The sequence below is a fragment of the Pelodiscus sinensis genome, chromosome 3, assembly GCF_052426305.1.
Source record: "Pelodiscus sinensis isolate ZL-2025 chromosome 3, ASM5242630v1, whole genome shotgun sequence".
In the NCBI taxonomy this organism is placed as follows: Eukaryota; Metazoa; Chordata; order Testudines; family Trionychidae; genus Pelodiscus; species Pelodiscus sinensis.
In genome coordinates this window covers 8,803,695-8,831,685 of record NC_143054.1, presented here as the reverse complement: position 1 = coordinate 8,831,685, position 27,991 = coordinate 8,803,695, and the positions used below count along the sequence as shown (strand labels likewise).

Sequence of the window (27,991 nt, the reverse complement as noted above, 5' to 3'; positions counted from 1 at the left end):
GGTGGCGGAGGGCAGAGCGCCCCCTGCTGGCTCACACTGCACCTCACCCCCCAGCGCTGAGCTTAACACTCCCTTGGGATCCAGCCAGGAGGCAAGCAAGCCGGCCCGCCTTACCCTCATGCTGTGGCGCTTGAAGACGTTGTGCCGATTGAGCGGCGGGGTGTGCAGGGAGTTGACTGGCGACTGGTACTCTATGGGGCTCGTGAGCGTCGGGGAGCTGGCACACAGACCCTCGGGCACCTGTTTGGGGGAGCAAGAGGCACCGGGCACAGACACAGACATGGACCATTAGCAGCAACAGACAGAAGGAGCGGAGAGAGCAAGTACACAGAGCAGGGAGCGCTTCACAGAGGGACCTTCGCACTGGGGCAGATGTGCAGGGAGGGTGACGGCTGGTGGCCCTTCAACAGAGATTTGCTTCTTCTCCCCTGCCTCATCCCACACTGCAGCACAAGGGCAGGGCTGGCCTAGTGGTCTGAGCAGAGATTCGGACACCAGGAACACTGGGCCTTTCCTCTCCTGCTTGCCCAGGGTGGGGCAGGTCAGCCAGGCTCCAGGCATCCAAGATACTGAGACTCCCAACATGTGTGGCCAGGCCTGAGCATTGTGACGTAACTTTCCAGGGCCCTGAACATCCACAGGTTCCCACACTGGGTGCTTGTCACTCTTGGACAACCAGGGCCTCTGAGGCCTGGAGTTGGGCCCCAGAAAAACAGGCCATCCATATTTGAAAATGTGGGCTAAGCCTCTTCCTGCCTCAGTTTACCCCTTTGTACCAGAGGAATATTTCCGCCCTCCCAGGACAATAATGCTTTGTCTTTCTCTTGCTTCTTCTTCCCTAGGATTTCAGAGGCCTTTACAGGCATTAGCCAGTTAATTCTCCCAACCGCACCCCCTGTAAGGTAGGTCAGGATCATCTTCCCCATTCCACAGATGGGGAAACTGAGGCAAAGGGCAGTAAAGTAACTTCACCCAGGTCACACAGCATGTCTGTGGCAGAGCCAGGAAGAGAGCATCGTGCTCCCGTGCCCAAATGCTGCGCTGGAACCACAAGACTCCACTACCCATATCTATCAGGCCTGATCCTGATCTCAGTTACAGCGGCATAAGCGAGAGGCCAGTCCACTGAAATCAGCTGAGTGCTGCTGGTGTAAACCCAGGGTGGGATCAGAATCGGGCCCCGTGGCGCTCTGTTTGTGCTGGGCTGGCACACGTTGCACTTCACTGCTGGGAGAGGTGTGCGGGCAGGCGGACCAAGCGCAGAGAGCCGACTTCCGGGCCCCGTTCAGCAGGCGTGCAGGGCGCAGAGCAGAATTCCAGTGGCCAACTCTCTCCAGCGGGCAGCAACAGAGCGAGACAGGTGGAAACTTTTTTCTCTCCTAACCCCCAGGGAAAAATCCGTGTGTGTCAGGATCCCACCCCCAGGGGGAAAGTCTCTCTTTGCGCCTCAGTGCACACACATACACTCACTTAGAGCAGCATGCCCTCCCTCCACCCCGACCTGTGCAGGACCAAACCCCAAGTGGCGCTGGGCACTTGTTCCGTCGTCGGGAGGAAGCCGGGGGGCGCTCTGCAGCGATAAGATTCGGCTCAGAGTAAGCGGCACACAACAGTCCCCCTGCCGCAATGCAAAGGTCTCATCCCACCCCGCTCTGGTGTGTGCCAGGGAGTTCCGCTAGCCACTATCCTGTGGCTTTCAGGCTAGGAAGTTACAGCCAGGAGATCTTACCTGGAACTGCAGCTTGGGAGCCAGTAAGTTGGTCTGAGGAGGTGGCTTATATTTCGGCCTGCTGGGCTGTGGGAAGACAAGGACATGGAAAAGCACAGAGGGGCGCGGTCAGTGGTGTTGGGGGCATTCGGACCCTGGCAGCAAGATGAGCCAGAGATGTCAGCCCACTGTTAGGAATGTAGCGAGAAGCAGGCCACCAAAAACCAAGCTGGACCAGCCCATCCCTGTAGCCTTGTGTCTCCCAAGGCAGCCAGGTGGATGGATACCAGCTCTAGGAGGGGAGCGCATTGCATTTTCCTGTGTCAGGACATGTGGATCCAGCATAACATAGCGTGTTCCATGTGACTGCACGTGAGGTCTGTCATGAGACGGCCCTCTGGACCATGCAGGTATAACCTCACCAGTTGGCACTGCTCTTGCCTCTAAGGGAGGCAAACCCATGCATCTTGCTAGATTTGCCCCAACAAATCTCCTTGTTACTAACCTCACCCTCTGAGCAAACGGGCTTATTGTTTTCCTGAATGCACAAGTGCACCGGTCTCTGCACAGGCCAAGAAAACACACGCCCTGCCCCAAAGAGCTTGCCGTCTAGGGGAGACGGGAAACTCAAAAGAAGGTGGACAGCAGGGATGGACCACAAGGCCAGGGTGGATTCTCCATCAGGGATGATTTTTAAATCCAGGCTGGACGGGTTTCTGAAAGATCCGCTCTAGGAATTCTTTTGGGGAGATTCTATGGCCGATGCGGATGATCACCGTGGTCCCTTCTGGCCTGGGGTCTAAGACACACCAGGTCCCCATGAATGCTCTGAGTTATTAAGGGAAATGGAACCTTGCCTGCCAGGTCTGAAAGCACAACCATGGGCCTCTTCAGCTCCATTAGGCAACAGCTGTAGTAGGCTATTATCTCTTAAGCAGGCCAGCGGCTAGAAGAGACCACATCCTCCTATTCTGAGTGAGGTGGGTTCTCTGGGGAAGGAGGTGGGCTCCACAGCCCGGGCAGGAGCCAGAAGCTTGTTATAGATGCAGCTCGGATCCCTGCTTACCTTGGGCGGGGGCTCCTGGAAAGACGTTGGCTCCATGATTTTGGGAGGCCGGTGGCGATTGTTCCTCTCCTGCTCCTTGGCGATTGCCTTCTCCGTCAGATAAATGTCACTACAGGCGGTAGCCAAGGGAGAGGGAAGAATTGAGCACGGAAGCTCCCTCCACTACAGGGGATATGCCAAGCAGCCAGTCAGCCAGCAGCGGGCGGAGCTGCTTATGCCCATCGCCCTGACAAGCTACAGGGCCAGTGGAAACCAGTGACTGTGTGGGGAGACAGGCAGAGGTGGGAAGAACGGTTGTGAGCAGACAGCTCCCCCCTTCCTGGCTGGCTGACTTGGAGTCTGCCGAAGCAGCGCAAACCCACACGCTTGTAAGCCTCGCTGGCAGACAGCTGGGGAGACGGTCTATGTCCTTTTGTCAGCCGAGTGCGAGGGGCTCGTGCTGCAAGGCCCGGCAGCAGGGCACTCTCCCCAGAGCTGGCTCACACCACTAGCACCAAAGAGTGATTCTGCCTCTCGGTCCATTCCCCAGAACTTACATGCTGGCGGGGAAACTCAGGTTCAAGTCCCTGACCGTAGTAACACCCAGGGGTGCCCCCGGATTTCCCGACTCAAGAAAGGCAGGTTTCAGTCCAAGTTGCAGTCGGGGAGGTCTAGGTTGGATATTAGGAAAAACTATTTCCCTAGGAGGGTGGTGAAGCTCTGGGATGGGTTCCCTAGGGAGGGGTGGAATCTCCAATCCTGGAGGTTTGTCTTGGCTTGACAAAGCCCTGGCCGGGTTGATTTAGTTGGGATTGGTCCTGCCTCGGGCAGGGGGCTGGACTTGATGACTTCCTGAGGTCTCTTCCAGCCCTAGGATTCTATAATTCCAGGTCTGTGAAAGGTTCTGATTTTAAGAACATAAGAACGGCCAGACTGGGTCAGACTAAAGGCCCATCTAGCCCAGTATCCTGGCTTCTGACAGTGGCCAATGCCTGATGCCCCAGAGGGAGTAAACAGAACAGGGAATCATGTGACAAAGAGGCTAGGTAACAGCCATTGATGGATGCCACCTCCATGAATTTATCTAGTTCTTTTTTGAACCCTGTTAATAGTCTTGGCCTTTACAACATCCTCTGGCAAGGAGTTCCACAGGTTGACAGTGTGCTGCATGAAGAAACACTTCCTTTTGTTTGCTTTAAAACTTCCTTTTCTTGGTTTTGTCCCAACAAAGAACGAAAAAACATCAGACACCCGAAGGCAGTCATGAAATGGGACTGTCGTCCTCAGCTCAGCCCCAGAGCTGCATCCCACAGTGTCTCCACCCCTCCCCTCCAATCTCCTTCCCTCAAGGACGCCCCATCCTGACCCACCTTTTCCTTCCTACCTTTGCTCCTTCCTCTCTCCCCCACGCCTCCTGCCCGCGGCTGGACAGCCGATCAATGCCAGGTGGGAGGTGCTGTGGGGGTGGGGGAGGAGCTGATCGGTGGGGCCCACTGGTAAGTGCTGAGCTAGGAGCTGGCACTTGTGGTCTGGGTTCAGGGTGACTGAACTCCGCAGGTAGAACCAGAGCCCTGGGGCACCACAGGGCTCTGGCTGCCGGGTACCAGGGCCTGCAGGGGCAGCAACATGCAGCCACTGGCAACAAGACCTCCCCAGCTACCTGAGTTACTAGTCTCACAGCTCCCCCTCCCTCGATGCCTTGGGCTGCCCCAGGATCTTAGCACCGACCTCCTCCCTCCCCTGCTGCCTACCTCAAACTGCAGACCAGCTCCTTGAACTTGGGCCGGTCGTTGGGGTCGTAGTCCCAGCAGCGTGTCATGAGGGTGTAGAGGATGGGAGGACAGAGGTCGGGTTTGGGCAGTCGATCGCCCTTCTCCAGCACCCCGATGACGTCCTTGTTCTCCAGCCAGAAGAAGGGTTGCTTGCCGTAGCTCAGGATCTCCCACATGCACACAGCTGGGCAGGCAGGGAATATGAAGTACACCCCTTAGGGATGGCAGGTGGGGCCAGGGCAGGGGGATGGGAAGCACTCACACAGGCGGGACGGGCCAGCGTGGGCAGAAGCAAGGCAGATGCCCCCTGTGCTGTGCCGACAGCCCAGTGATTAGCCAAAGCTCTTCTCTGCCACCGCGACCATGTGTGACCTTGGGCAAGTCACTTAGCCTCGCCCTGCCCTCCTAGTTCCCATCTGACCTTGGGGTACTCGCCCTGCCCTCCTTATCGAGGGGGTGGGAAGAGAAACACACTGAAGATGGGGAGATGCTGGGATACTACAGTAACAGGAGCCAGGCAAGTACCGTTGACAGACACAGCCAGCTTCCCGAGGGGTGAACCTGTCCAGCCTCCGCAGCCCAATTAGTCTTTGTGGTGACAACTCCCGGCTAGTAACTGTCCTGAGCCCCCCCAAACTCCTATTAGCTAGTAGCCATGCTGCACACTGAGGTGCCAGCAGGGCGGGGGTTTGCAGGAGCAGCCGGGGTGCCATTAGTTCTCCAGGTCCCTGCTGCCCTGCTGCCTCCCCGGCTCTGAGGAGGAAGCCCCACGGACAGGCTCTCTCGTGTGCCGAATCTGCACTGATCTCTGACAGCTCCCTCCCCTACCACAGGGCCATCCCTGGGCCCTGCCCAACTCCCCCTACACACTCCGCAGGCCTAGCGCCAGCGTAACGGCACAGCTCTGGGTTTACTCCCGGGGAACCGAGAGCAGAATTTGGCCAGACACCAGCTGGAGAGCCACATCCTGCCCCCGACCTCCCGCAGCCCCACTCACCAAACATCCACACGTCGCTGGCCGACGTGAAGCGGCGGAAGTTGATCGATTCGGGCGACATCCACTTGATGGGAAGACGAGTCACAGAAGCTTGGGGAGGAGGAAAGACGGTCACACATCTGCAGCACCCCCTGCTCTGGGCTTCTCCTCACCCCCAGCTCTGCCGATGTCCGGCAAACCCAATGCACAGCCCCCCACCCGGTCCTGGGCTCCTTCCGCTGTCTTGCTCCTGGGGGCCCCACTGCTGGAGCCCCTCAGTCTGACTCAAAGCCCACCCCTGGGTCCCCGCCACAGGAACACAGCCCTGCACTCCTCACCCACAGTCCCGGCACTCGAGTCCCCCACCAGCAAACGCCTGGCTATGCCAGAACCCACCCCACCGCCTTACTCTGAAAGCACCCTTTATCCCACCTCTTGCTGTGGAGGAGGCGGGGGGGAGACCCAGGATTAGAACCTCCTACCCTGCCCTCCGCAAGCGAATGCCCTAGAGACTGCGACTATTGCCATCTCTTGACCTGATGCGGCTCATTGTGCACAGCCGCTTTCTGATCTAGAGCAATGCCTCCCCTCCCCCGGGGCTCCTGCAGACTTACCTTTGTAATACTCGTCATCCTCGATGTACCGGGAGAGCCCAAAGTCCCCCAGCTTCACACAGTCGGAAGAAGCCACCAGGATATTCCTCACGGCGATGTCTCTGCGGGGCAGAGGGAGAGAGAGTCAGTCCCGTGAGGGCGTGTGGCTCCGCGGCTCTGGAGGGCTGAGCTCCGGGACCCACTCCCCCATTGTCTTGCCCGTAAGTGTGTAGCCTGGATTTCCCACAGGGAGGATTCTGATCTGTTAGCACTTTGCTGCAGCCGCGTGGCACAGCTCCTACCTCTGATTGGACAGGCCTGGAAAACGGTTTGGGGGTTTCTAGTTCTTCAAACATTTCTTAAAATAAAACTGTTGTGAAATCTAAACAAGTCGCTTCGATTCACCAAATCCAAACTCTTTTTGGAAAAAGCAGAGACTGAATCTGGGTTTTTTTCGGGGGGAGAGGAGGGTCATTTTCCCCTGCGACCGAAACAATTCATCCACGACGTACAGCGTCAATTTGCTTATGTTCCGGTCACTGCAAAGCCGCATGTTTCAGTCCCCCCCCCAAAAAAAGTTCGGATGAAAAATTGTGCCCAGTCCAGCGGTGAGGGCCTGCATGTGCTTGCCAACATGCTGGTTAATGCCTGCTGCCTTGGCAAAGCCCGTTCGTCACCCTTCCCCTACTTTACCTGTGCACGCAGCTGATGGCCTCCAGATACGCCAGGGCTTTGCCGATCTGCAGCGCGTACAGGATGAGGGTCGGCACCTTGAGGGAGTTCTTGTTCTGCTCGAGGTATTGGCCTAGCTGCACAGGGGCAAGAGAGCTGGGGTTAGGGGCAAACTCGGCAGCAGGGGAAGGGGACGACCCAGGCAGGGCATGCCAAAGACACCTGAGAGGGGGCAGGGGAGCAACCACATGGGAAAGAGGGAGTCGAAGGCAGCCGTGACCTGCACAGATCATAGAAGCTGGAGGGGGGGATCTAATGGGATGATCCGCTGGGAGTCCTGATACCTTTCAGCCTCGTCCATATAACTGTCAGACCCATCCACTCCACAGCAGAGGAATTATTATCCTTGTTTCACGGGCAGGGAAACTGAGGCACAGAGCAGTGACATGACTTGCCCCCAAGGTCATTGGCAGCACCAAGCCCGGAACCAGAGCTCCCCAGAACCCAGTTTCCTTCTCTAACCACTAGGCAACACCCCCTCTGGCCAGGGCAAGTGGGTGACGGGTATTTGTTACAGCAGCAAGATCTCCATGTCAAACACGGTCTTCTCCTGCCTGCCCCATCCTCTCCCCTTCTTCCCCCCCAAAGCAAGACCACCGCTGGGGAGGAAACGCTGCCTGATGTACGTCACCAGCAGCCCTGCTCCCCACTCCTAGCCCCCCCCCCCGGCCGTCATGTTCGCCCCTCACCTCCCCGTAGGGGTACAGCTCCATGACGATCCAGGTCGGCTCCTCCTCTGTGATGCCGATGAGCTTCACGATGTGGGGGTGGTCCAGCTTCTTCATCAGCACTGCGGGCGGGCGAGCGACAGGGGGGAGGGCTCAGGCACCGAGGCCGCACGGCCCGGGGGGGCGGGTCGACGTGGGGCCCGCCCGCAATAGGAAGGTGAGCCTCCCCCACCGGAGCGCAAGCAGCAGCTGTGGCGGAGCATTGGGGCAGGCCAGAGACCAACGCTCCCCCATTACTGCCTGGAAATGCCGCTCCAGCGGCCCCTTGTTCCCTCTCCATCCTCCTCCCCATCAGACTCCCCTCACCCTGAGCTGCTCTCCCCCCATTGCCTTGACACCCCGTGGGCCTGCCGGGGTCCCCGCCATGCGCCATGCAGGATACAGCCAGAGGCGCCCATGGGTGCTGGGGGCTGGCTGTTGCCATGGCTACGGGGCCCTCCGTACCAGCTTCGCTCATGAACTTCTCCTTGTTCTCGGGGGTGCAGTCCTTCTTGCAGGTCTTCACGGCCACGCTGGTCCGCTCCCCCTTCTGCAAGGAGAAGGGGCTTTCACTCTCGGCCTTTATCATGAGGTGACGTCCAAGGGGGTGGGGGAATTAGCGTGGCCCGGGGCTAACCAGGAAGGTCCGTGAGAGGCAGCCGAGGGGGGTTATGAGAGCACAGTGCCACCCAAAGGGGGAGGGTACCTTTCCTGGGCCAAGAAGAACCAGGGTGAAAAGGAAACAGGGTTGCAGGGGATATCCACATACCTGTGCGGGAAAAGGCCTGGGGTAGGGGGAATCAGGCCTGGGGGGTGGGGGGGCCTGGAAAGAGCCAAAAGCTGAGCGGGACAAGGGGGCTGGGTGAAGAGGACCTGAATCAGTGGCCTCAGATGCCCAGTGGCTATGGGCTGGTGCCAGCCAGGGGGGAGAGATCATTGGACTAGGGAGGTAATAGACTGAAAAGGGGCTGGATCTTAGTAGGGCCCCGCCTCCCACAGTGGTGTGCCCTCACAGCCACCAGGGGGCGCTGTGGGACTGGTACGTTGCTGCAGCTTTGTCTGTGGAGGGATCAGCATCTGCCCTGCTGCGCCCACCCCGCTAGACCCGCGGTGAGGATCGGGGGCCGCAGGGGGCTGGGGACCTGCCCTGGCAAAGGTCCCGGGAGCTCACCTGGTTGGTGTAAATGCCCTCGTACACCTCCCCGAAGAAACCTTCCCCCAGGATCCTGCCCAGAGTCACGTCCTCTCGGGAGATCCCGTACTGCTGGGCTGGAGGGACAGAGAAACCCGAGCAACAGGATTTCACAGCGGCCGCCCGCGAGTCCCCAGGTGTCTGTGCCTGGAGAGCCCCCAGTGGCCGACGGCTCCACGGGGCCAGGACAGCCCCTGCAAGGCCGGCAGCTCTGCCAGGTGTGCACAGCCAGAGACCGCTGGGTGTGACTGATCTCCAGCAGGCCGGTCCCTGTTCCCGCCCTGGGGGCTCTCGGGGGATGGGGCACCTCCCAGGGGGCTGTCCCCGATACAGACGCAGCCCTCGCTCATCTCCTGCGGGACAAGCAGGGTCTCCAGAACTAAGCCAACGTCCCCTCAGGGAGTCTGTTCCGTGGAGGAAGGTGCAAGGTGACGACAGTAGCTGAGTCTGCGGGGGGGCAACCAGGAGGAGTGGCTGGTGAACCCCTAGCTCCTCCCCCTCGTTCGGGAGCTAGCAATTAGGCGCCGCCCCGCCAGCCCCTTTCTTTGGAGCTGGCGTCCGCTCCTCCTGCATGAGGGGGTCTCCAGACTTCAAGGAGCAGCGTCTCCAGCCAGAGCCCAGCAGCGTCTCCAGCCACCTACCTCCGGACTTGGGTCTTGAGGCCTCATCGGGGATTTCAGCATAAATATCTGAATCTAGGGAAAGAAATTCAGCAGTGAGAGCAGCCACAGCGCTGGGACGGGGCAGGAGGGATAAAGGGTGCCCTGACAGCAAGGTGGTGGGACATGTTCCCATGTAGCCTAGGGGATAGGGTGCTCACCTGGAGAGGACAAGGTCATGGGTTCAAGTCCTGCCTCTCCTGGGTCTAGCAAGGACTGTGAAAAGCCAGATGGCCCCAGAGCAGGAGGGATAAAGGGGCACACTGACAGCCCAGCCTGGGGTATTTCTTTTAATAAGCCAGCGGGTCTGAGACCCCTGCAAGCTGTCCCTTACTCTGTTTGAAAACCAGGGATGCAACAGTGCGGAAAGCCCAGAGCCTCTGCCCGGACCAACCCCCAGCTGCTACATGCTGCAGTCTCCGGAGCATGAGTAGTCCCCCAATGCCCACGGAAGCCGCTGGGCAAGGAATGTGGGAACCACTTTGGTGAATCAGTCAGGGGGGCGGTCCAGGGCCATATTTCTGCCTGATGGTGGCCAGCGCCAACTGCTGCCAAGAAGGGTCTAAACCAGCAGGGAGCAGAGACAGTGGGGCTAACCGAAGATGTTGGCTTCACCCGACTCTGTGGGTGTGTAATAAACCAAAGCCGAGAATCTCTCCCCTGTTCCAAACTCTCCCCTCCCTCCATGTCCCAGCTGCTGCACCGGCTGCCTGCTCTCCCGGTTCCCGGCCTCGAGCGAGAGGGGCGAATGAAACTCACCCACGCTGATGCTCTCCGACAACATGGGTCTTCTCTCGTCGATGTGCCTGGGGGCGAAAACGAGCAAGCGCAAAGCTCAGCGCTGTGAGCCTATCACCAGCCGTCCTAGCCATGTATCCAGCTCTCCAGCTGGTCTGTCCTTCCATCTCACCCCCCTTCCACCCACCTCCAGCATTTCCAAGGGGCCCATCACCTGGGTATCCAGGCCCCAGGCTGAAGCCAGGAGTCCATGAGGTCTCTGAGGGCCACACACGGCCAGGGCTTTGGTTATCTGGCCCTTCCTTCCAACCTGGACACCAGTGTTCCCCTAAGCTGGGCATCCAAGAGAGATTCAAATGCCGCCCTGCTGCTTGGCAGAGCGCCGGCAGCAGCCGGCAGTATGTGTTTCTACTGGTGGTGCACATGCACATATGCTTCGGTGCACATAACAAAATTTATTCCACAGAAGGAGGGAAAATGGTTGGACATCCCCATAGTCGTGGCCCCTCTGTCCCGTACTGATACAGGTTCCTCTGATGGTTACATTGTACTTACTGCGTGGGGATCTGCGGCAGGCTCACCCGCTTCTCGTTCTCTGTGGGGAAAGGGGGAAAAGGGTCTTTATTTGTGCATCTCCAGCTGCCCGCTCCCCGGATTCTGGCCTCCCCTCTCCCATCATCCAGCAGAGCCTCCGAGGAAGATGTGGGACAGAAGGCAGAGGGCTAGGACTGAGCACTGCTTTGACGACAAGGAGTCCTGTGGCACCTTACAGACTAATAGATGTATTGGAGCATGAGCTTTCAAAGCTTATGTGTCTGACGAAGTGGGTCTTTTCTCACGAAAGCTTATGCTCCAATACATCTGTTAGTCTATAGCGTGCCACCGGACTCCTTGTCGCTTTTGCAGATCCAGACTAACACGGCTACCCCTCTGATACTTGACAAGCTGCTTTGAGGCAGTCAAAGGGGACAAAGAGACATACCCCCTTTGCTCAGTAACGGGCTAAGCCACAACACCCCCAAAATCTGCCACTGCACCTGCCTTTTGCCTTTGGCTGCCATCTGGGGTGCATGCCAGCATGGCCCACACCTGCAGCGAGTTTGGGGGCTCTCAGCTCAACCTGTAATTCAGCAGGATCGTGGTCATCATCCAGGGCAGGAAAAAAGGAGGCTGCTGAACAGAGCTGTGTGGGGACTCCGCACTGGAGTGGTCAGGGAGCTGGAAATCAAGGCTGATGGGTGCTTTGACCCTGCCCGGAGCCCGTCTGAACACCAGCCCTCGACATCCACGAGGCCTCAATCCCGCCCCATTGGCTCCCCCTCCGGCCTCCCTCGCGCCCGGGCTCAGAGAGCCGCTCACCTTTCTTAGGGCGGACGATGAGGGATGTTTCCTTGTCGCCCTGCATCCGACAGTAACCGTCTATCAGGTCAGCCATGTTCTCCGCCTCAGCCAGGGAGGAGGTTTTAATAGCCAGGGACTGTGAAGCAGGAAGGGGGCATGTGAAACCCAGGCGAATGTCCGCATCCCGCACCCACATCCGCACGCTCCTGGCTACACGGGGAACTGCGGGAGGCAGCCCCGAGATGCACGAGTCCAGCAGGCTAGAGAGGTGAAATGCCCTGCTGTCCTGCACCCACCCCCTTTGCTTCTGGGCCAGTGGGGCCCTGCAAACCCAACCCCCCAGGGCCAGACTCACAGATGAACCTGGGGCCCCAACCACCAGCGAAACAGCATCCATGGGGCTGCTGCTGGCTCCCAGCTTCCCCGGGGCCTCTGGGCCGGTGAGTGACACCACGCGAATGGAATCTGCATCCGAAGGCCAGGTCACAGGTGACGGGCAAGGGGGTGCACATGTCACACCAGTGCCAGGGTGTGTGTCTAACTGTCCCCCTCCCGGGCTGCGCTGGGGCAAGATGCATGCTGAAGGGGCAGCAGGAGGTGAAGGGCTACACCATGTGCCACCCTCCGAGATGCACCTGTCTCTGGCGTGGTGCATGAATATCTTTAAAGTACCCCCAGGCAAATCCTGGAGGATTGCAACTGAGGACAAATCAGGCCCCTGATGTATTGGTCTGGTGCCATCTACAGCTAGTGGCCTGTCCTCATGCCCTGTTGCAGCCGGGTCAGTCCCAGGATGTTAACAGAAGTGGGTCCCATAAAAGATGTTGCTCCGCCCACCTCGTCTCTCCGGTGGTACCGTGTGACTTACAGAATCGTAAAATGCCAAGGTCGGAAGGGACCGCAAGGGCCAGCTAGTCTAACCCCAGCTAAGAGGCAGGATTTGGCGTGTCTAAACCAGTGGCTCCCAACCTTTTTTATACCGCGGACTGGAACACTCGTTCAAAAACTGTTGGTAAACCAGCTCTGAAATATCTGCATTTTCATTAGGGTCATTTTAGCTCACGGTACACCAGGCAAATCAATGGGGCGGGAGACGGGATGGTTAACAAGAATTTGAAAACCTGCTGCACACACACATTTTAAAAAACCAACACAAACTCTTGGAGACTGTTCCTGAAGCTCCAACTTTAGGGAGCCAAACAGGATAACGGAGACTATTAAGAAGAAGGGGACTGAACCTTGCTGGATTTGGGGCGGACCGACTAATCACATGAAAAATCGAAAACCTCTACCAACACTTTATTCTTTAAAGGCCTGTTGACATCTTACATAAAGCTTTAAAATGCTCTCTGGGCCCCGGCACCTCATGGGAAAGCCCAGTGGGCAGGGAGAATTAAAAGCGGGGTGTGGTGTGGCAACATGCTACGGCCCAGCAGGCAGGGAGTCGTGGCTCGATGGTTGGGAACTGCTGGCCTGAGCCATCCCAGGGAGCTGGCTTTCCACTCCAGTCTCCTTCTGAGACCTTCCACAGCTTCCCCCGGCGCCTGTTCCTGTGTCCTGCTGTTCTTACAGTTCGGAAATTTCTCCTGAGATTTCACTAACTCTGCCATGCTGGAGTTCGAACCTGCTGCCTCTTGTCCTGCCCTCTGCGGCGAGAGAAGAGCTTTTCTCCATCCTTTCTATGGCAGCTTTTCAGTGATCTGAAGCCTTTGCTCCTATGGCTGCATCATCCCTCGGATCCTCATTGTTACTTGCACCCGGATCCTTTCCAGTGTCTCCACACCCTTTCCATACAGCAGTGACCAAAACGGGACACACGACTCCAGCTGAGGCCTGGCCAGCGCTGAGCAGAGCCGCACTACCACTCGCTCGCTAGGCCTCGGTCAATGCGACCTCCAATGGCATTTGCTTTTTGCAGCAGCAGCGTCCCACGGCTGTCCCATGCTCAGGCCAGGACCCGCCCTTACTCCCAGACCCCTCTCAGTAGTGCTGCTGCCAAGCCAGTTCTCCACGGGGCTGTGCCTGCGCATTCAGTTTCTCTTCCCCGACGTTTTATCTTGGTGGAATTTCATTTTGCTGGGTAAAGCCCAACTTCTTCAAGGTATCAAGACCCCTTTGGTTTCAGTTCTATCCCCCAAAGTGCTGGCAACCCCTCCGCACATACACACACTCCAGCATTGTGTTCCCTGCAGGTCAGATCAATAGATGTGACCCTGCGGCCTTATTTCTGTTACTACTAAAAGCACCTGACAGGCTTTATTGCAGCTATTTTTAGAACAGCCGTCTCCCAAACTCCCTGGAATTGTTCTCGGGTTCCCTTTCTCTTTGCTCATTTCTCTTTTCCAGCCTTGGCACTGGAGGGGTGGGGGGTGAGGAATGAATATTTGAAAACCATGGGTTCTTCAACCTAGCAGACCACATCCAGCCGCTGAGAGATGAAGCTAGACAAATTGAGACGGGAAACAAGGCGTCCATTTTTAAGGGCGAGGGGAACGAACCAGTGGACCATTTTACTGAGGGTCCTGATGGTTTCTCCATCACTGGCCAGTTTTAAATCATAGAATCATAGAATCATAGGACTGGAAGGGACCTCAAGAGGTGATCGAGTCCAGCCCCCCGCCCTCAAGGCAGGACCAAGCTCCATCTACATCATCCCTGACAGATGTCTATCTAACCTGTTCTTAAATATCTCCAGAGAGGGAGATTCCACCACCTCCCTTGGCAATTTATTCCAATATTTGACCACCCTGACAGTTAGGAATTTTTTCCTAATGTCCAATCTAAACCTCCCCTGCTGCACTTTAAGCCCATTACTCCTTGTCCTGTCCTCAGAAACCAAGAGGAACAAATTTTCTCCTTCCTCCTTGTGATACCCTTTTAGATATTTGAAAACCGCTATCATGTCCCCCCTTAATCTTCTTTTTTCCAAACTAAACAAGCCCAGTTCATGAAGCCTGGCTTCATAGGTCATGTTCTCTAAACCTTTAATCATTCTTGTCGCTCTTCTCTAGACCTTTAATCATTCTTGTCGCTCATTCTCTAAAGCAAGATCCGATTTATTTCTGTCCCCTCCCTTCCCCCCCCGAGATCTCAGCTCAAACGGGCACCGGCTCAGAGAAGTTCGCAGGCTCTGGTGGAGGACAAGCCAGGCACTCACAGCGATCCCTTCTTGCCTTGGGATCGGTGTGGTTGTGGGACAGTAAGAGACACTCTTTACCTGCGGGGTCCCAGTGAGCGTCAGCTGCAGCACGGCCTTGCCTTCCTCCACACTGGAGCACTTGATGGATTTGAGCTGCTTGAACTCTGCCAGGCAGGTGGGCTGCAACGCACCGAAAAGCCAATGTGATTGCCACTCCCCCCCCATGTTAAGAGCTATACCCAGCAGGGCACCCCAGAGCAGCACTGGACTTCGCCAGCATCCCCCCCAAAACCCAGAAAAGCAGCACCACCGCCGTCTATTCTGGGGTTGCAATCCCCCAGCCCAGGGCAGCTCCGCCTCCCTCAACTGCTAGAAGAGGAACATGCTCTAGGTCCCAGCCCCGGACTTGTGGGATGCTGGGGGGTGGCTAAGCCCTTTCCTAAGCATTTATGCCCCTCCCCCTCGTACCTTTGCTTCCTTGCTTGTCATCTGCCGGATGCCCTTGGGCCCGATCACCAGGTCCACCGTGATGTTCCACCCTTGCTGGAAGGGCGAGAGGAGGATGTGAGCGTGAGCTTTGCTGTGCCTCCAAAATAGCCCTTCCCCATCTCCTTTCCCATGAGCTTCTCAGCCAGGGGCTTGCTGGAGCCCCCAGTGCTGCTCAAGGGGGCCAGACTGACAGAACGGAACCTACAGGGGGTCGAAGAGCGAGATAAATTCCTGGAGGTTGGGTCCATCACTACTTATTAGCCAGGATGGGCAGGGAGGGTGTCCCTAGCCTGTTTGTCTGGAAAAGGATGACAAGAGAGGGGTCCCTCTGGCATTGGCCACCGTCGGCAGAGCCCTGGCCTGCAGGAAGCACCGTCCGGGGAGAGGGCAGCTCAGTCTCTGAGGCCCACACAGTCCTTGGCTTCTCGGCGGAGGCCGGCAACGCGAGCACCGGCAAGGGAAGGGTGGGGTGGACCCTTGCCCAAGAAGAACTGGGCTGAGACTCACCCTGGGGCAAACTCAGCTCAGGGCAGCCTTCACGCTCTGTGAGGGGACAGTAGCCGAGAGCCGGCGCAGCGCAGAGAGTAGCTCTGCCGGCTTTCCACACCCATGGCTCTGCTGGCCTATCTCTGTCCCCACCCACAGCACCCGCCAGGATGGGAAGCCGCTTGCTGGGCCTCTCGTGAGCCGCGCCTGGCGGACAGTTGGGCACCCCCTGTGGAAACTCAGCCAAAACCCACCGCTGACCTCACAGGAGGGATTCGAACCCGGGTCTCCAGACGCAAAGGAGCACCCGCCTGGGGAGTGCAGGATGCTGCCACTCAGCAGCCCAGCCTGGGACCTTGGCACCTTGGTCTGGGAGTGCAGCCTAGGCACCCTGCCACACTGCTTTGCGGAGTGACACTCCCCAGTGCCTGGCAGGGTTCAGTTCTACCCAGCCCCGCTACGCCGGCCCTGCTGTAAGGATCACAGCACTTGCCGGGCTGGGGAAGGCCGGTGTCTCATCGGCAGCTCCAGGACAATGACGGCGTCACGCCACTCGCTCCCTCACGACCGTCCAACTGCTGCGTCCTGCAGGCGGGGCGGCGGAAGGCCCCCTGTTTCCCAAGGGGACACGCAGCTGCGCTGGGGAGCCTGGGGGATGAGCCTGGGTCTACATTCCAGGCGGAAACGCTACAAAAGCCGGGGATTCAGAGATGGGCTCCAGCAAAACTTAAAAGGGCGCACAGCTGAGAGGTGCAACCGCAGGAGCAGGGCCGGCACAGTCCCCGGAGACCTGGAACTTCCCACAGCGCTTGTCACGCGCCTCGGCGGCTGCTGATCCCGCCACCTACGGCCAGGCTCACCCCGGCGCGACGTGAAAGGCACCGGGACCGGCTGCTGCATACTGGCCGCAGCTTGGGGCTTTGGCAGCCTCTGGCTGCGTGAGAAATTCTGCGCGGATCAGGAGATTTGCTAACACAAACTCAGACCCTTCCCCTGCCTCGGAGGCAGAGTCTGGAGCCACCTTTCGGACCGGCTGCAATCAGAGGGTGGCAAACTGGGAGCGGCTGAAATGAAAGCCCTGTGATGGAGCATGCCCTGTGGGGGGCTAGCTGGGGTTGCTGTAGGGGGAACAGCCTGTCTCCTCCTCAGCCCCACTTAGCCCAGCATCATGTCTCTGACAGTGGCCAAGCCCAGCTGGTCCAGAAGAAGGTGCAAGACACCCTATAATGGAGCAATATACCCCAAGGGGAAAGTCCTATTTAACCGCCATCAGTGACTGGCTTAGTCCCTGAGGAGAGAGGATTTATAATGGGAATACATTTTATGTCCTGTCAAATGGACTCGTAATTCAGGGTGTTCTTATCCTGACGAGACTGTACAGGCCTGTGTTATGTAGGAGGTCAGGCCTCTTAATCACAATGGTCTCTGAATCTATCAGTGCCTAGTCTGTTTTGGAATCCTGCTGATACTTTGCCCTCACTGATATCAAGTGGCGGTGAGTTCCACAGGGCAATTGCATAAACAAGTATTTTGTTGTATCAGTTGGAAACTGGCGGTTTTCCATTTTCATTGCCTACCCCCAGGACTGATCCCCAGCTGGTGTTAATCGGTGGCTGAGGATGTAGCACAGGGGGAATACTAGGGTTTATACTGATTTATACAATGGCCCCTACAAACATTTCAGTGCAGCTGTTATGCTGGAAGGTGGAACCGTGCAGACCTGTGGATATCCACGGCTCATTTTTGCAGAGGAGGATGTGGACGCAGATTGAGCACCTAGAGCCCTTCACATTTGCAGCCATCCACTTTATATCTGCGGGTATCTGCATCTGCAGATGCGATACCCTCGGATCAGTGTTGCAGCTGCGGCTCTGGATACCAATTTTCTGTCTGCCCGGGACTCTACCGAAAGGCACACGTGGCTGCTAGCAGGGGGTGGCCTCCAAGCCAAGGATTAAGGCTGGGTGCCAACCAGTCCTTCAGGAACAGGAGTCCCGCCCCTGGATGTGGTACAAACATCTGGGGACTTGTGGCTGAGGCCGGGGGTTCTAGGCCACATGGCAGGTGTGGGTGGAACCAGGGCCGGACGGAGGCATGGGCGAGCCAGGCAGCTGCCCAGGGCGCCAACTGATGGGGGGCACCTGATGGCAGCTGTAAGGGGCGGGCGGCATCCCTTACAGCTGCCATCAGGCGCTATGCGCCCAGCTCCCGCAGCACCGGCCCACCCACATCCCCGCAGCACCCTTCCCCCCACGGCCTCGGGGCCCTACACGGCCCAGCGCGCGCGCCAACAGCAACAGCCGGGATGGACTGGGCCGCGTTTGTGCCATAGCCGAGCCGCGCATGCGCTGTGCGCCCGGGGGTGGGCCTGTGCATGGGCCCGGAGCGGAACGAGGGCTTTCCCAGAAAATTGGTTTTGCAGCCTGTGCGCGATGGAGACAGCAAAACGTCGGCAGGAGGGGCTGCGAGCGTGACCCTCGGGAGCAGCGGGGCAGAGCTCCTGGGCATGGGGATGCCTGAGCCAGGACACGGCCTGCTCTTTGGAGCTGCTGGGTTCACGGAGCAGGTCTGTGTCCGGGCTTTGGGACTGCGCCAGGAACGGCCTGCTCCCCCGGCGCGGATTCCTCACCCTGACGGAAACAAGACCGCGAGGCCGGGCGACTCCAGCCATCGGGCCTGGGGACCGTGCTAGTCTCTGCCTTCTTCTGCATGCAGCCTGACACGTCCCTCCCTGCACTGGTACTGTTCTGGGGTTTCCCTGGGGGAGCTATTCCCCTCCTTAGGCAAGTCTCCTCCTGTAGGTACCTCCCACGGCTCGGTCACGGCCTGCCCAGTGATCCCACTAGGCATTCGCAGCTGGGACTCTGCACGTCGGCTCTGCGTCTCTGAGCCTCAGTCCTCCCCATCCAGCTCCTAGTCCAGGGCGGGCAATAAAACAGCAGCAGTTCACTGGGGTTAGCTCGTTGGGCTGCTGCCGCTAGATTTCCCTGCACCTCCGCAGGGGCCTGCGACTGCAGCTCCCATTGGCCAGGAACAGCCATCTGGGGCCAATGGGAGCGATAATCCCCTGTACCTGCGGGGGCGCAGGCAAATACGGCGGCATGGGGGCCGGACCCTGGCAGATTGGATCCAGCCCGTAGGCCGGTATTTGCCTACTCCGGTCCTAGTCACTCCCAGCAACACGCTGGGAAATAGCCTGCCACACATTGCCTGATCCATGGGGCAGCATGTGGTGCTAAGGATGCCAGGCTAGCGCTGATGCTCAGCTCCCCACGCCCATTCCCTTCTCATGCTGGTGTAAACGAGGAGTAACCCCCGTGACACGGTGTGAGAAGGAGCAGAATCAGGCCTTTGGTACGGTGTAATTCATCCTAGACCTTTGCCCCAGCCTCACGAAGGGGTGAATTTCACAGTCAGCGATGGCACTGGGCACTGGGCATATGAAAGCCAGCAAAGGTGGGAACATCGTCTCTCCCTTGTATCCTAGCACCGCCCCCCAGCCCTGCTCCCGGTGCGGGCCACGGAGCACTGCGTTATTAACCCATGGAAGATGCATTCGCAGGCTCCAGACAGGCGCTGGCTGGAGGCCTGTGACGGATCCGGGCCCCGGCGCCTTGCGGCCCCCTGCAGGGACTCACTATCAGCTCGCAGCGGTAGCTCTCCTGGTCGATGTTGGCGAAGGAGGCCAGGGTGTTGAGGAACTTGATGATGCAGTCCTCCTCCCGCAGCAGGGCGTACTGCTGGAACGTCTGCTGGATCATCTTCCGGAACTGCTTGGGCTGCGGGGGGCACCAGAGAGTCAGCGCCGGGCCCCCGGCGGGGCAGGAAGACCTGACAGCTGGAAGCCGGGCGGTCCAGGAGGCCCCTGCACGGCCAGACGCTTCCCTCTCCACACACACGGTGTCTCTGCCAATGCACGTGAGTGCTGACCCAGCTCCACCCGAGGTTCTAAGACTGCCCCACAGTTCTGCCAGGCCCCCTCAGCCCTGACCCGCAGCTTCCCCCCTTTCCCTCCCAATTATTCCACAGCTCTGCCAGCCCTCCTCAGCCCTGGTTTCCACTGACCCCTGTTAATTCCTGCAAGCGCTCCCCTGCCACCCCCCATGCCCCATGCTCCTTCCCATCGACCTGCCGTGCAGTGCTGGGCTCCCAGGAGCTCTGCCAAGGAACTTGGGTGAGTTCCCGGCTGTTCCGCTCCCTTCCCTGGGACACATCCTAGGTATGGCTCAAGTCCCACTCATGCTCGTACAGCCGGCTTAGTCCCAAGGCCTAGAGTGGCCCCTAAGTCTCGTCCCTCCGCACGGACACTGGATTTCACCCTCGTGCCTCAACCCAGCAGTGTGGAGCTGTTCTCCAGAGGCGTCCTGGCCTCCTGGGCTGGCCACATATATCCTATCTATCTCGGACTCCCAGGCCCGGCTCAGCAGCGCCTCACCTTCAAATTCTCCTGCATCTGCTTGGGGAAGAACAGATCCAGGCCCACTTCCTTCCTGAAAGGTGGTGAGAGCAAGAGATAAATGCACGGGATAAGGATCCACCAGGCTGCTTTGCAACGCCCTCTCCTTTCATTCGCATTTCACAGGGGCTTAGGGCCTCTCTAAAAGGGCGCATGGGGGTGCCAGAGGATGCGAGACAGGCAGCCAGTGCCCTGGGCCAGTGGCTTGGATGGGTCTTTTAACAGTGGCGACCGGAGTTCAACTAGCTCCGCCCACTCTGGGTTTTCTTCCCTGCATTCGAGCCAGGATGCTTTGAAGGACACACACAGGCTACGTCTACATTGGCATGATTTTCCGGAAATGCTTAAAACGGAACAGTTTTCCATTATAAGTATTTCTGGAAAAAGCGCGTCTACATTGGCAGGATGCTTTTCCGGAAAAGCACTTTTTCCGGAAAAGCGTCCGTGCCAATGTAGATGCGCTTTTCCGCAAAAAAGCCCCAATCGCGAAAATGACGATCAAGGCTTTTTTGCGGAAAAGACTACTGTGCTGTCTACACTGGCCCTTTTCCGGAACAGTTTTCTGGAAAAAGGACTTTTGCCCGAACGGGAGCAGCATAGTATTTCTGGAAAAGTGGCTGATTTCTTACAGTAGATCGTCAGTGCTTTTCCGGAAATTCAAGGGGCCAGTGTAGACAGCTGGCAAGTTATTCCGGAAAAGCGGCTGATTTTCTGGAATAAGTGGCCCAGTGTAGACACAGCCACACACTTCTGTCACATCCGGAGGGCATCCCACTCCACCCTCCTGGCCAGGATTTGGGAAGAACCCTAGAAGAACCCAAGCCCTCGGAGATCCATTCCTGGTTTTGCACTGCGCCCAGTGGATTCCACAGGGATGGGACTCGGGGATGGAGGGATGCTGGCTCTGGGTGGACATGCTCAGCAGTGCTGGCAGCTAGGTACCGAACTGGTGAGTCTCCGTCCATGCCGCCATCCAGGGAGCTGTCCCCAGGACATAGCATCCAGGAGGAGATGTTCTTTCCATGGGATTGGACACCCTGTGATCGGAGAGGGCTGGGACGCTCCGGGCCAGCAGGCGGAGACAGATACAGAACGACAAAGGGCACTTACTCCAGGAGGTCGAAGTTGGATTTCTTATCCAGGGCATTGTGGGGCATGTCCTTATAGAACCTCCTGCAAGAAGGGAGACACATCAGGCATCAACATGCCGGCCTCGTGCCTGCACATCCTCTGCGGGGGGCATGCAAGCAGGCTCCAAATGCCAGGGGAGCCGATTAGCCGTTGGCCCTGGCGGCTCATTCCTACATTCAGTATGCAAAATGAGAGGAGGCGTGGCAGGTGCCCCTTAGCGTCACACTGTGACCAGAGTCAGGAAAGGGACCATCAAACAAATGGGCCCAAATAAGATGCAAAGATAATGGGTTGGCTAACTAAGTCGCATCCCCCTTTAATGGCTCTTTTTCAGAGAGGAAACCAGCCTACTACTGCTATAGGCTAATGGAGTTATTCCTTTAGCTCAAGTGGCAGAGGCTTGGAGCAGAAAGTCCAGGGCTCTGTCTCAGCTGCTTACCTATGGTGGCCACGGTGTTACACAGCTTTGGGGCGCTTAATACTCCAAACCAGGTCTGGAGCTAAATTTAAATAGCGCTGGGCTAAATTCTGCTGTGAATTTTACACGTGACATTCCCAATGAAATCCTGGTTTGGGATTGAGACTTTGCCTTCTGGACTATGAAGAGCGACAGTCAGAAAAGCAGGCGGCTCTGGGACTTTCAGACTCAACATGGGCAGCTGGAGACTTTTGCTAACCCTCGTGAGCCTTGGGCAGTCCCAGTCTCTGCCTCTTGTCAGCAATAAGCTCACTGCAAAACTCGGAGGAATTTCTAGGGCTCTGGGCTTTGCCTTGCTGACTCTGCAGGAGGCGTGCACAATCCAGCGTGCATCCGCCTTGCTCGCCTTGCCCAAAGGCTGGGCCTGAGAGGAGCCTCCTGAAGTTGAATCTCTCCAGTGACTTTCATTAGGGCCCATCTAAACATCCGGCCACTCAAGTCCAGCTGGCCTGCCGGAGCGATTCAGCGGGAATGCGCACTCCTCCCCCAATGCTATTCCAGCTGAAGGGCATGAAAGAGCCATTCCCCACCAGCCTGGGAGCCACGGGACACTAGAGCCCACGGATCAGCTGCGCCCAGTTCTTCATCTTTCTCTCTTCTCCCTCCTCCTGAGCCTCCCGCTTCAGGCACTGGAGTCTGGCTCGAGCTTCCCAACTCACCATGTCCAAGCGGGGTGGGACTCTGTCATAAGGACCTGCCCTCCCGTCCCGAATGAAACCCGGAACTTCTCCCCAGTCCCTGTGCGGGTGGCTTGCTCCCGGCCACCCCTATTTTGCTTTGCTTGGGGCAAAGGGAACCATAATAGGAAAATGCTCTACCCTAAACAGGCCCTATCATCCAAGCCCTTTACAAAGCACGACCCCATTTTGCAGAGGGGGAAAACTGAGGCACAGGAAGGGGAAATCACTGGAAACAGCGAACCAGCAGCAGGGCCAGGATTCACACCCAGCAATCCCCAGCTCCCTGCCTTCTGCTGTATTAACCACTAGACAGTGCAGCCTCTCTGGATCCAAGCATGCTGGAAAGGTCTGTGGCTGGGCTGCACCTTTAAGAAGGGTCCTTCCCCCCTGGGAACAAGGCCCTAGTGGCTCGCCGCCTGCCCTGTAAGGTACGTACCTGAGCTCCAGGCAGCCCAGCTGCAAGGCCATGCCCTCGCTCACCTTGCTGGCGTAGTGCTGCATGTACTCGCTCCGGAGCTGCAAGGCCAGAAAGAGAGATCCAGAGGCCAGTTAGGGGTCCTGCATTTCCCCCCACAGCCCCTCCCCTTGCCTGGGGGCCACGGGCTGCAGGCCTGGGTGTGAATGCAGCTGGGACGTGTGAGGGCAAAGAGATGTATTTTAGGACCTGGAGCTGTTCAATCGCCAGGGATAACTCTTGCCCCTGGCAGTTCAGAGCTAAGGCCAGAAGGGGGCAATCCCCTAGTCTCACCCCCCGCAGGGCAGAGAGTCCCACTTCACAGCTGCGGGTCAAACAGAAGCTGCTGGCCGGGTCTTGGTACGTGCTGGGCCCCCGCCGCTCCCATAGACTTCTCTGGAATTTGGGGGTGCACAGAACATTTTTCAATCCATCCCCAGTGCGGGGAGAGCAAGAGGGCCACAGAGGACACGTGATCCCCGGGAAACAGCTGAAGCCAGGGGGATCACAGGTGGGCAGGGCTGGGAGGCCAAATTCAACACTAGCGAGACGGCACAATGCCACTGGAGTCGGGGGAGACCGGCCCGCTGTCCCGGGGAGCTAACGGCAAACGCTGTCACCTGCTGGTAGAAGTACAGTAAGGTGGTCCTGTCCTCCCGGAAGCTCTCCATGTAGTCCTCCGGGAGGTAGCGGATTTGGAGGTCATACCTTAAAGAAACCAAGCAGCCGGCTACTTGGGGTGTCAGCTCTTCCGAGGAAGGATCTAGTCCCCGCTGCCCAGCTCTGCCGATGCCCTGCAGTCCCAACCTGCCCATCCCAGTCTGCAACGGGCAGTGGGGCTGTCAAGGTGTAGTCGACTACACGGTTAACCGATAAGCCTGGTTACTCCTGCCGACTACACGTTCTCCCCCTTTGCTGCTCTGGATCAGAGGCAGCGGGGGGAGAGGGGAAAAAGGGAGCCAGTGCCCCTGAGGAGTTGGCTTTTAAGCCGGCTCCCCACGAGCACCAGATCCCACAGAGCCGCCTGCTCCCCCACAGAGGCAGTGCGGGCGGGCGGGGGGAGAAAGCAGCAGGAGCTGGTGCTCAGGGAAAGCCGGCCTAAAAGCTGGCTTCTCACCCACCTGCTCTGCAGAGGCAGACGCGCGGGGGGACAGGGAAGGTTGCCGTGGACAGAGGCTGCTCCGTGGGGCCCCGTGCTGGTGCCTTGGATACAGAGGCAGCAACGCAGGCTGGCTAGAGACCCCCGGGGCGTGGGGCTGGCTGCCCCCGGGGTCTGTCGTGCAGCCGTTACGCGTGGCTGCGGTTCCACGACTATTCAGGGACTCGACGTCTAACATCCCCAACGCGCCGCAGCGGAGAGGAAGCTGGGAGAGCCCCAGGTCCAGCGCGACGGGTCCGTGCCGCCCCTACGGCCCCCCGCGATGGCGATCTCCCGGACGGCTGCCTGTTCAGGGCAGGGAAGGCCAGAGAGCTCTCCCCGGCCACGCGGGCCCTTCCTACCTCCACTCGGCCTCCACGTGCAGGCACTCGTACTTGTCCTGCACCTCGCCCACCGTCAGCTCCGGGTGCAGCCAGTGGATCTCATCCGACTTGACGTGCTTGAGGCGCAGGCCGTAGCACTCGGCCAGCTGGATGTCGGGCCCGATCCTGCCGCTCAGCAGGATGGAGTTGATGACCTCCTGCAGCGGGGGAGGGGAGGAATGAGAGCGAGGACACAGCAGCCCCTTCCCCCGTGGCACCACCCCGTGGCACCACCTCCTTCCCTTGTGGCACCACCCCATGGCACCACCTCCTTCCCCCGTGGCACCACCCCGTGGCACCACCTCCTTCCCCCATGGCACCACCACCTCCTTCCCTTGTGGCACCACCCCGTGGCACCACCTCCTTCCCCCATGGCACCACCCCGTGGCACCACCTACTTCCCCTGTGGTACCACCCCCTTCCTCCAAGCAAGCAGTAACTTGGCACAGGTATCCTGGTGGCACATTTAACCCTTTGGGTGCTGGGCTTCCCAGGGCCTCCCTTGTGTTACATTCGCACACTCCCTGCAGCGGGAGCTGCCTACAGTTTGTCTAGTGCTGGGCCAGCCCCATGGAGGCTGGAACAGGAGGGTCTGGGGGTGTGGCACCCCGTGGCTTGCAACAGTTTTTGTCATGTCCAGAGTTAACAGGTTTGATTCACTAGCTCCCAGCACCCCTCTTCCCCCACCCGCTTTACAAATGGCCCCAGAGCCCCAGTGTGTGTGATCAGCAATGAACCATAAACCCCAAGGAAAAACAGCACTGCTGTTTTAACTACACCCACTAGAGGGTACTGGGATGCAGCTTTTAGACTGGCTACCGCCTCACAGCCACCAGCCCTGTATTCCCTGCAGGGAGATCAAACGCGGTGTTTCAACAGGCTGTCCTTGTAACGAAATACCACTGGCCTGGGGCTGAGCTTTGGCGTTGCCCTGGATCTAACGGAGCATCTGAGAATCTGGCCCAGTGACGGGAGGTTCAGGTGTTACATTTCTTTCAAATTTTCCTGTTAAAACTTTGATACACTCTCCCCATGCCTTAAAACTGCAATCAGAACATGAATGTAATGTCATGCAAGCTCACGATGCTTTTCAGAAGAAAGAAAGAAAGAAAGAAAGAAAGAAAGAAAGAAAGAAAGAAAGAAAGAAAGAAAGAAAGAAAGAAAGAAAGAAAGAAAGCTAGTAAAGCTAGTACATAAGGTCACTGAGTTGTTTGCACACTTGGTGACAAGCTGTACTAGTTTGTTTAGGTACATTCAGGATACAAACTGTGGTTTTCAGGGTCATGTTGCAGCTATCTTTGGTTCATAGTTTATCACTCAAACCTTGGAAAATCTGCAGAATTTGTTTTGCAGCTAAATAAAGGACATTTTCCATTTTTTCTTTTCCTTGCTCCACTTACGGCACCATGGGGCCAGATCCCCCCCGGCGGTAGTCAGTACCACTCTTGTTAACTTCAGTGGAGCGCTACCAATTGACACCAGCTGGCCACGTGAAAGCCGGGTGGTTGGCTGGCCCCTTTCATCACATCGGCAGCCTGGCTGCTTCGACCTTCCCCCCAGAACACTGTTCCTAGCTCTGCACTTGTGGTCTCCTCGGCACCTTCCTCCTTCTAGCCGCCCCCAGTTTGAGCCTTGATAAGCACAGGAGCTGGCGCCATGGGAAGAACTAGGACAAGAAATCCTTCTGCCGTCACTCATTTTGGCAACTTTGTGGCCACACTGGGTTGCCTCCCTCTGTCATAACAGGTAGGGACTCAGCTCACACAAACCCTAACCTCTCCTGGTCATTAAAGGTGCCCTGTCTCCCTTCTGCAAGAAGATGAGAATTAACCCAAGTGCCTTGGCCAAATGCCAGCTTGAGTAATTATATCCTGCCGGACGAATCTCAACCTGCTTTGATACGGTAACATTCGTCACCTTCTACTTTTTCCACACTGTGTCCTGTTAGCTGCCATGTTCTGCCCCAGAGGTGGCTGCATGTCAGTGCTGGGTAAAACAACCCCCTGGAAGTTGTATGTAATTTGTATACATCCATTTGGCAGCCATAAGGAGACGGAAGGCAGGTTATGAGCCAAATTATGAGTCTCTGCAACTAGACTCAAATCAATGGATCCACACCAGAGGTGGATTTGTCTCTATACACGGACGGACTTACGCTTGTTGCTGTTGTTATCTCAGCATGTTGGTAAATGATCACGGACTCTTTTTTGCCTGTTAACACTAATTCAGTTTCCTGCCTTTGTGGGGCCTATTTATTTCCAAAATGACTTTGTTCGGTTTGGAGCTACGGATTGTTGCTTTTAGCCTTTCTGTCACCTCAGCAGCCTTGTCCCTACAGAACTGACGCCTTCCAGGTGTGGGAGCGGTGAGAGCTTGTGACAGTGAAGGGAAAATACGGAAGGATGGGAATTCCCCACAGACCTCTGTGACGGCGTGTTGGGGTTTTCCCGTCTCCTGTGCCCCCGTAATGGCACGGACAGACTCCACCAGCCAGTAGAATAGAGGGAGTTTATTGCTTCTCCAGGACACAGCACAGCACAGATGTAATCTGGTTACAGGGCAGGCCTAGGATGCCTCAGCCCCTTTTGAGATGGGGGATACTGGGCCCCTAAATTCCAGCCCCTTTCCCTAGGCTGTCTCCTTCATGCTCCCAGACAGAAACCTAACTCACTCACATCCAGCCCTGCCCCCAGCCAGGGCTCCACTCCGCCTTCTTCCCATTGTTCTGCTCTCTGGGAGATACTGGTCAGACAGGTTCGAAGCCCCCTAACATAATGACTCATCCCCTGCCCTGCTGGGCCGTGCTGCAGACAGCAGCCAGTGGAGGTCACTCACAACCCACTGCCCAGCATAGCAACCACCAAGCTACCCCCCCACTACATCACGTCTTGCAAAGTTGCCTCTTTAAAGCAGGATGCCGAAGACCTAACAGTCGCACCTAGAAACTCCGTCTGCGCTCGGAGAGCCACTGTGCCAGGTGCTGTACGGACAGCAGACGGAGGCCATCCATTTCCCGTACAACATGCAGGCCAAACAAGGGAGAGAAAGGAACCGTTAGCCTGCTCGTACAGAGGCGAAGAGAGATGACATGACAGACGTGCAGTAAATCTCTGCTAGCAACAGGAATCAAACCGGGAACTCCCGAGGCTCAGCGCTGAACCACATGACGAGCCAACAAAGAGCCATCAAACTGTGCCTCTCTAACCACTCTCCTTTTGAGCCCTGAACCAAGACGTTCCATGGCCTGCAGCTAAACAGTCCCTCCCAAGGCAGGCCTTGGTCTCCCATTCGAAATGCACCAGTTGCAGATTTACGGGCTTCTCAATGCTCAGTGCAGGGCGAAGGTTTTGGAGGGAACCTCTGGGCAAATTGTTTTCAAGAGACGCAAGAGGCCCGGGACATCGGCTAAGGAAGCATCACCAGTCCCTGCTTCAGTGTATGCTAGCTCCATGGATGAACCAGGCTGAGGAGAGGAGAAGAGGTAGGCAGCAGGGTTGACCCAGGGGGTATGTCTACACTACAGAGTTTTGTCGGAAAAACAGTCATTTTTCCGACAAAACCTGAATTATGTCCACACTGCAATCACATTCTTCTGAAAGTAAATCGAAAGAACAGAAGGGTTTTTCCGGTGTTGGTAATCCTTTTTCTATGAGGAGGAAGCCTTTTTGTAACAGAACTCTTTCGGGAAAAGGCG

At 57.5% G+C, this 27,991-nt stretch overlaps 1 protein-coding gene across 12 annotated transcripts in view; it reads right to left on the bottom strand.

Moving 5' to 3' along the window:
* PTK2B (protein tyrosine kinase 2 beta) overlaps positions 1-27,991 on the bottom strand; it is a 141,100-nt gene that overhangs the window by 12,635 nt on the left and 100,474 nt on the right. For 10 of the 12 annotated variants that reach the window (XM_075923314.2, XM_089777000.1, XM_075923318.2 and 7 more), the window contains 22 exons: positions 24,277-24,455; positions 23,397-23,484; positions 22,759-22,838; positions 21,144-21,206; positions 20,013-20,067; positions 19,216-19,356; positions 15,071-15,145; positions 14,681-14,782; positions 11,482-11,599; positions 10,678-10,717; positions 10,144-10,190; positions 9,367-9,420; positions 8,705-8,802; positions 7,999-8,083; positions 7,516-7,616; positions 6,788-6,903; positions 6,116-6,216; positions 5,523-5,612; positions 4,505-4,709; positions 2,775-2,883; positions 1,730-1,795; positions 115-240 (listed from right to left, as the gene is read on the bottom strand). In XM_075923314.2, coding sequence (XP_075779429.1) covers positions 115-240; positions 1,730-1,795; positions 2,775-2,883; positions 4,505-4,709; positions 5,523-5,612; positions 6,116-6,216; positions 6,788-6,903; positions 7,516-7,616; positions 7,999-8,083; positions 8,705-8,802; positions 9,367-9,420; positions 10,144-10,190; positions 10,678-10,717; positions 11,482-11,599; positions 14,681-14,782; positions 15,071-15,145; positions 19,216-19,356; positions 20,013-20,067; positions 21,144-21,206; positions 22,759-22,838; positions 23,397-23,484; positions 24,277-24,455 — 2,139 coding nt within the window. The remainder of the gene's footprint in view (positions 1-114; positions 241-1,729; positions 1,796-2,774; positions 2,884-4,504; positions 4,710-5,522; positions 5,613-6,115; positions 6,217-6,787; positions 6,904-7,515; positions 7,617-7,998; positions 8,084-8,704; positions 8,803-9,366; positions 9,421-10,143; positions 10,191-10,677; positions 10,718-11,481; positions 11,600-14,680; positions 14,783-15,070; positions 15,146-19,215; positions 19,357-20,012; positions 20,068-21,143; positions 21,207-22,758; positions 22,839-23,396; positions 23,485-24,276; positions 24,456-27,991) is intronic. The other 2 variants (XM_075923321.2, XM_075923322.2) reach the window with 1 other exon arrangement.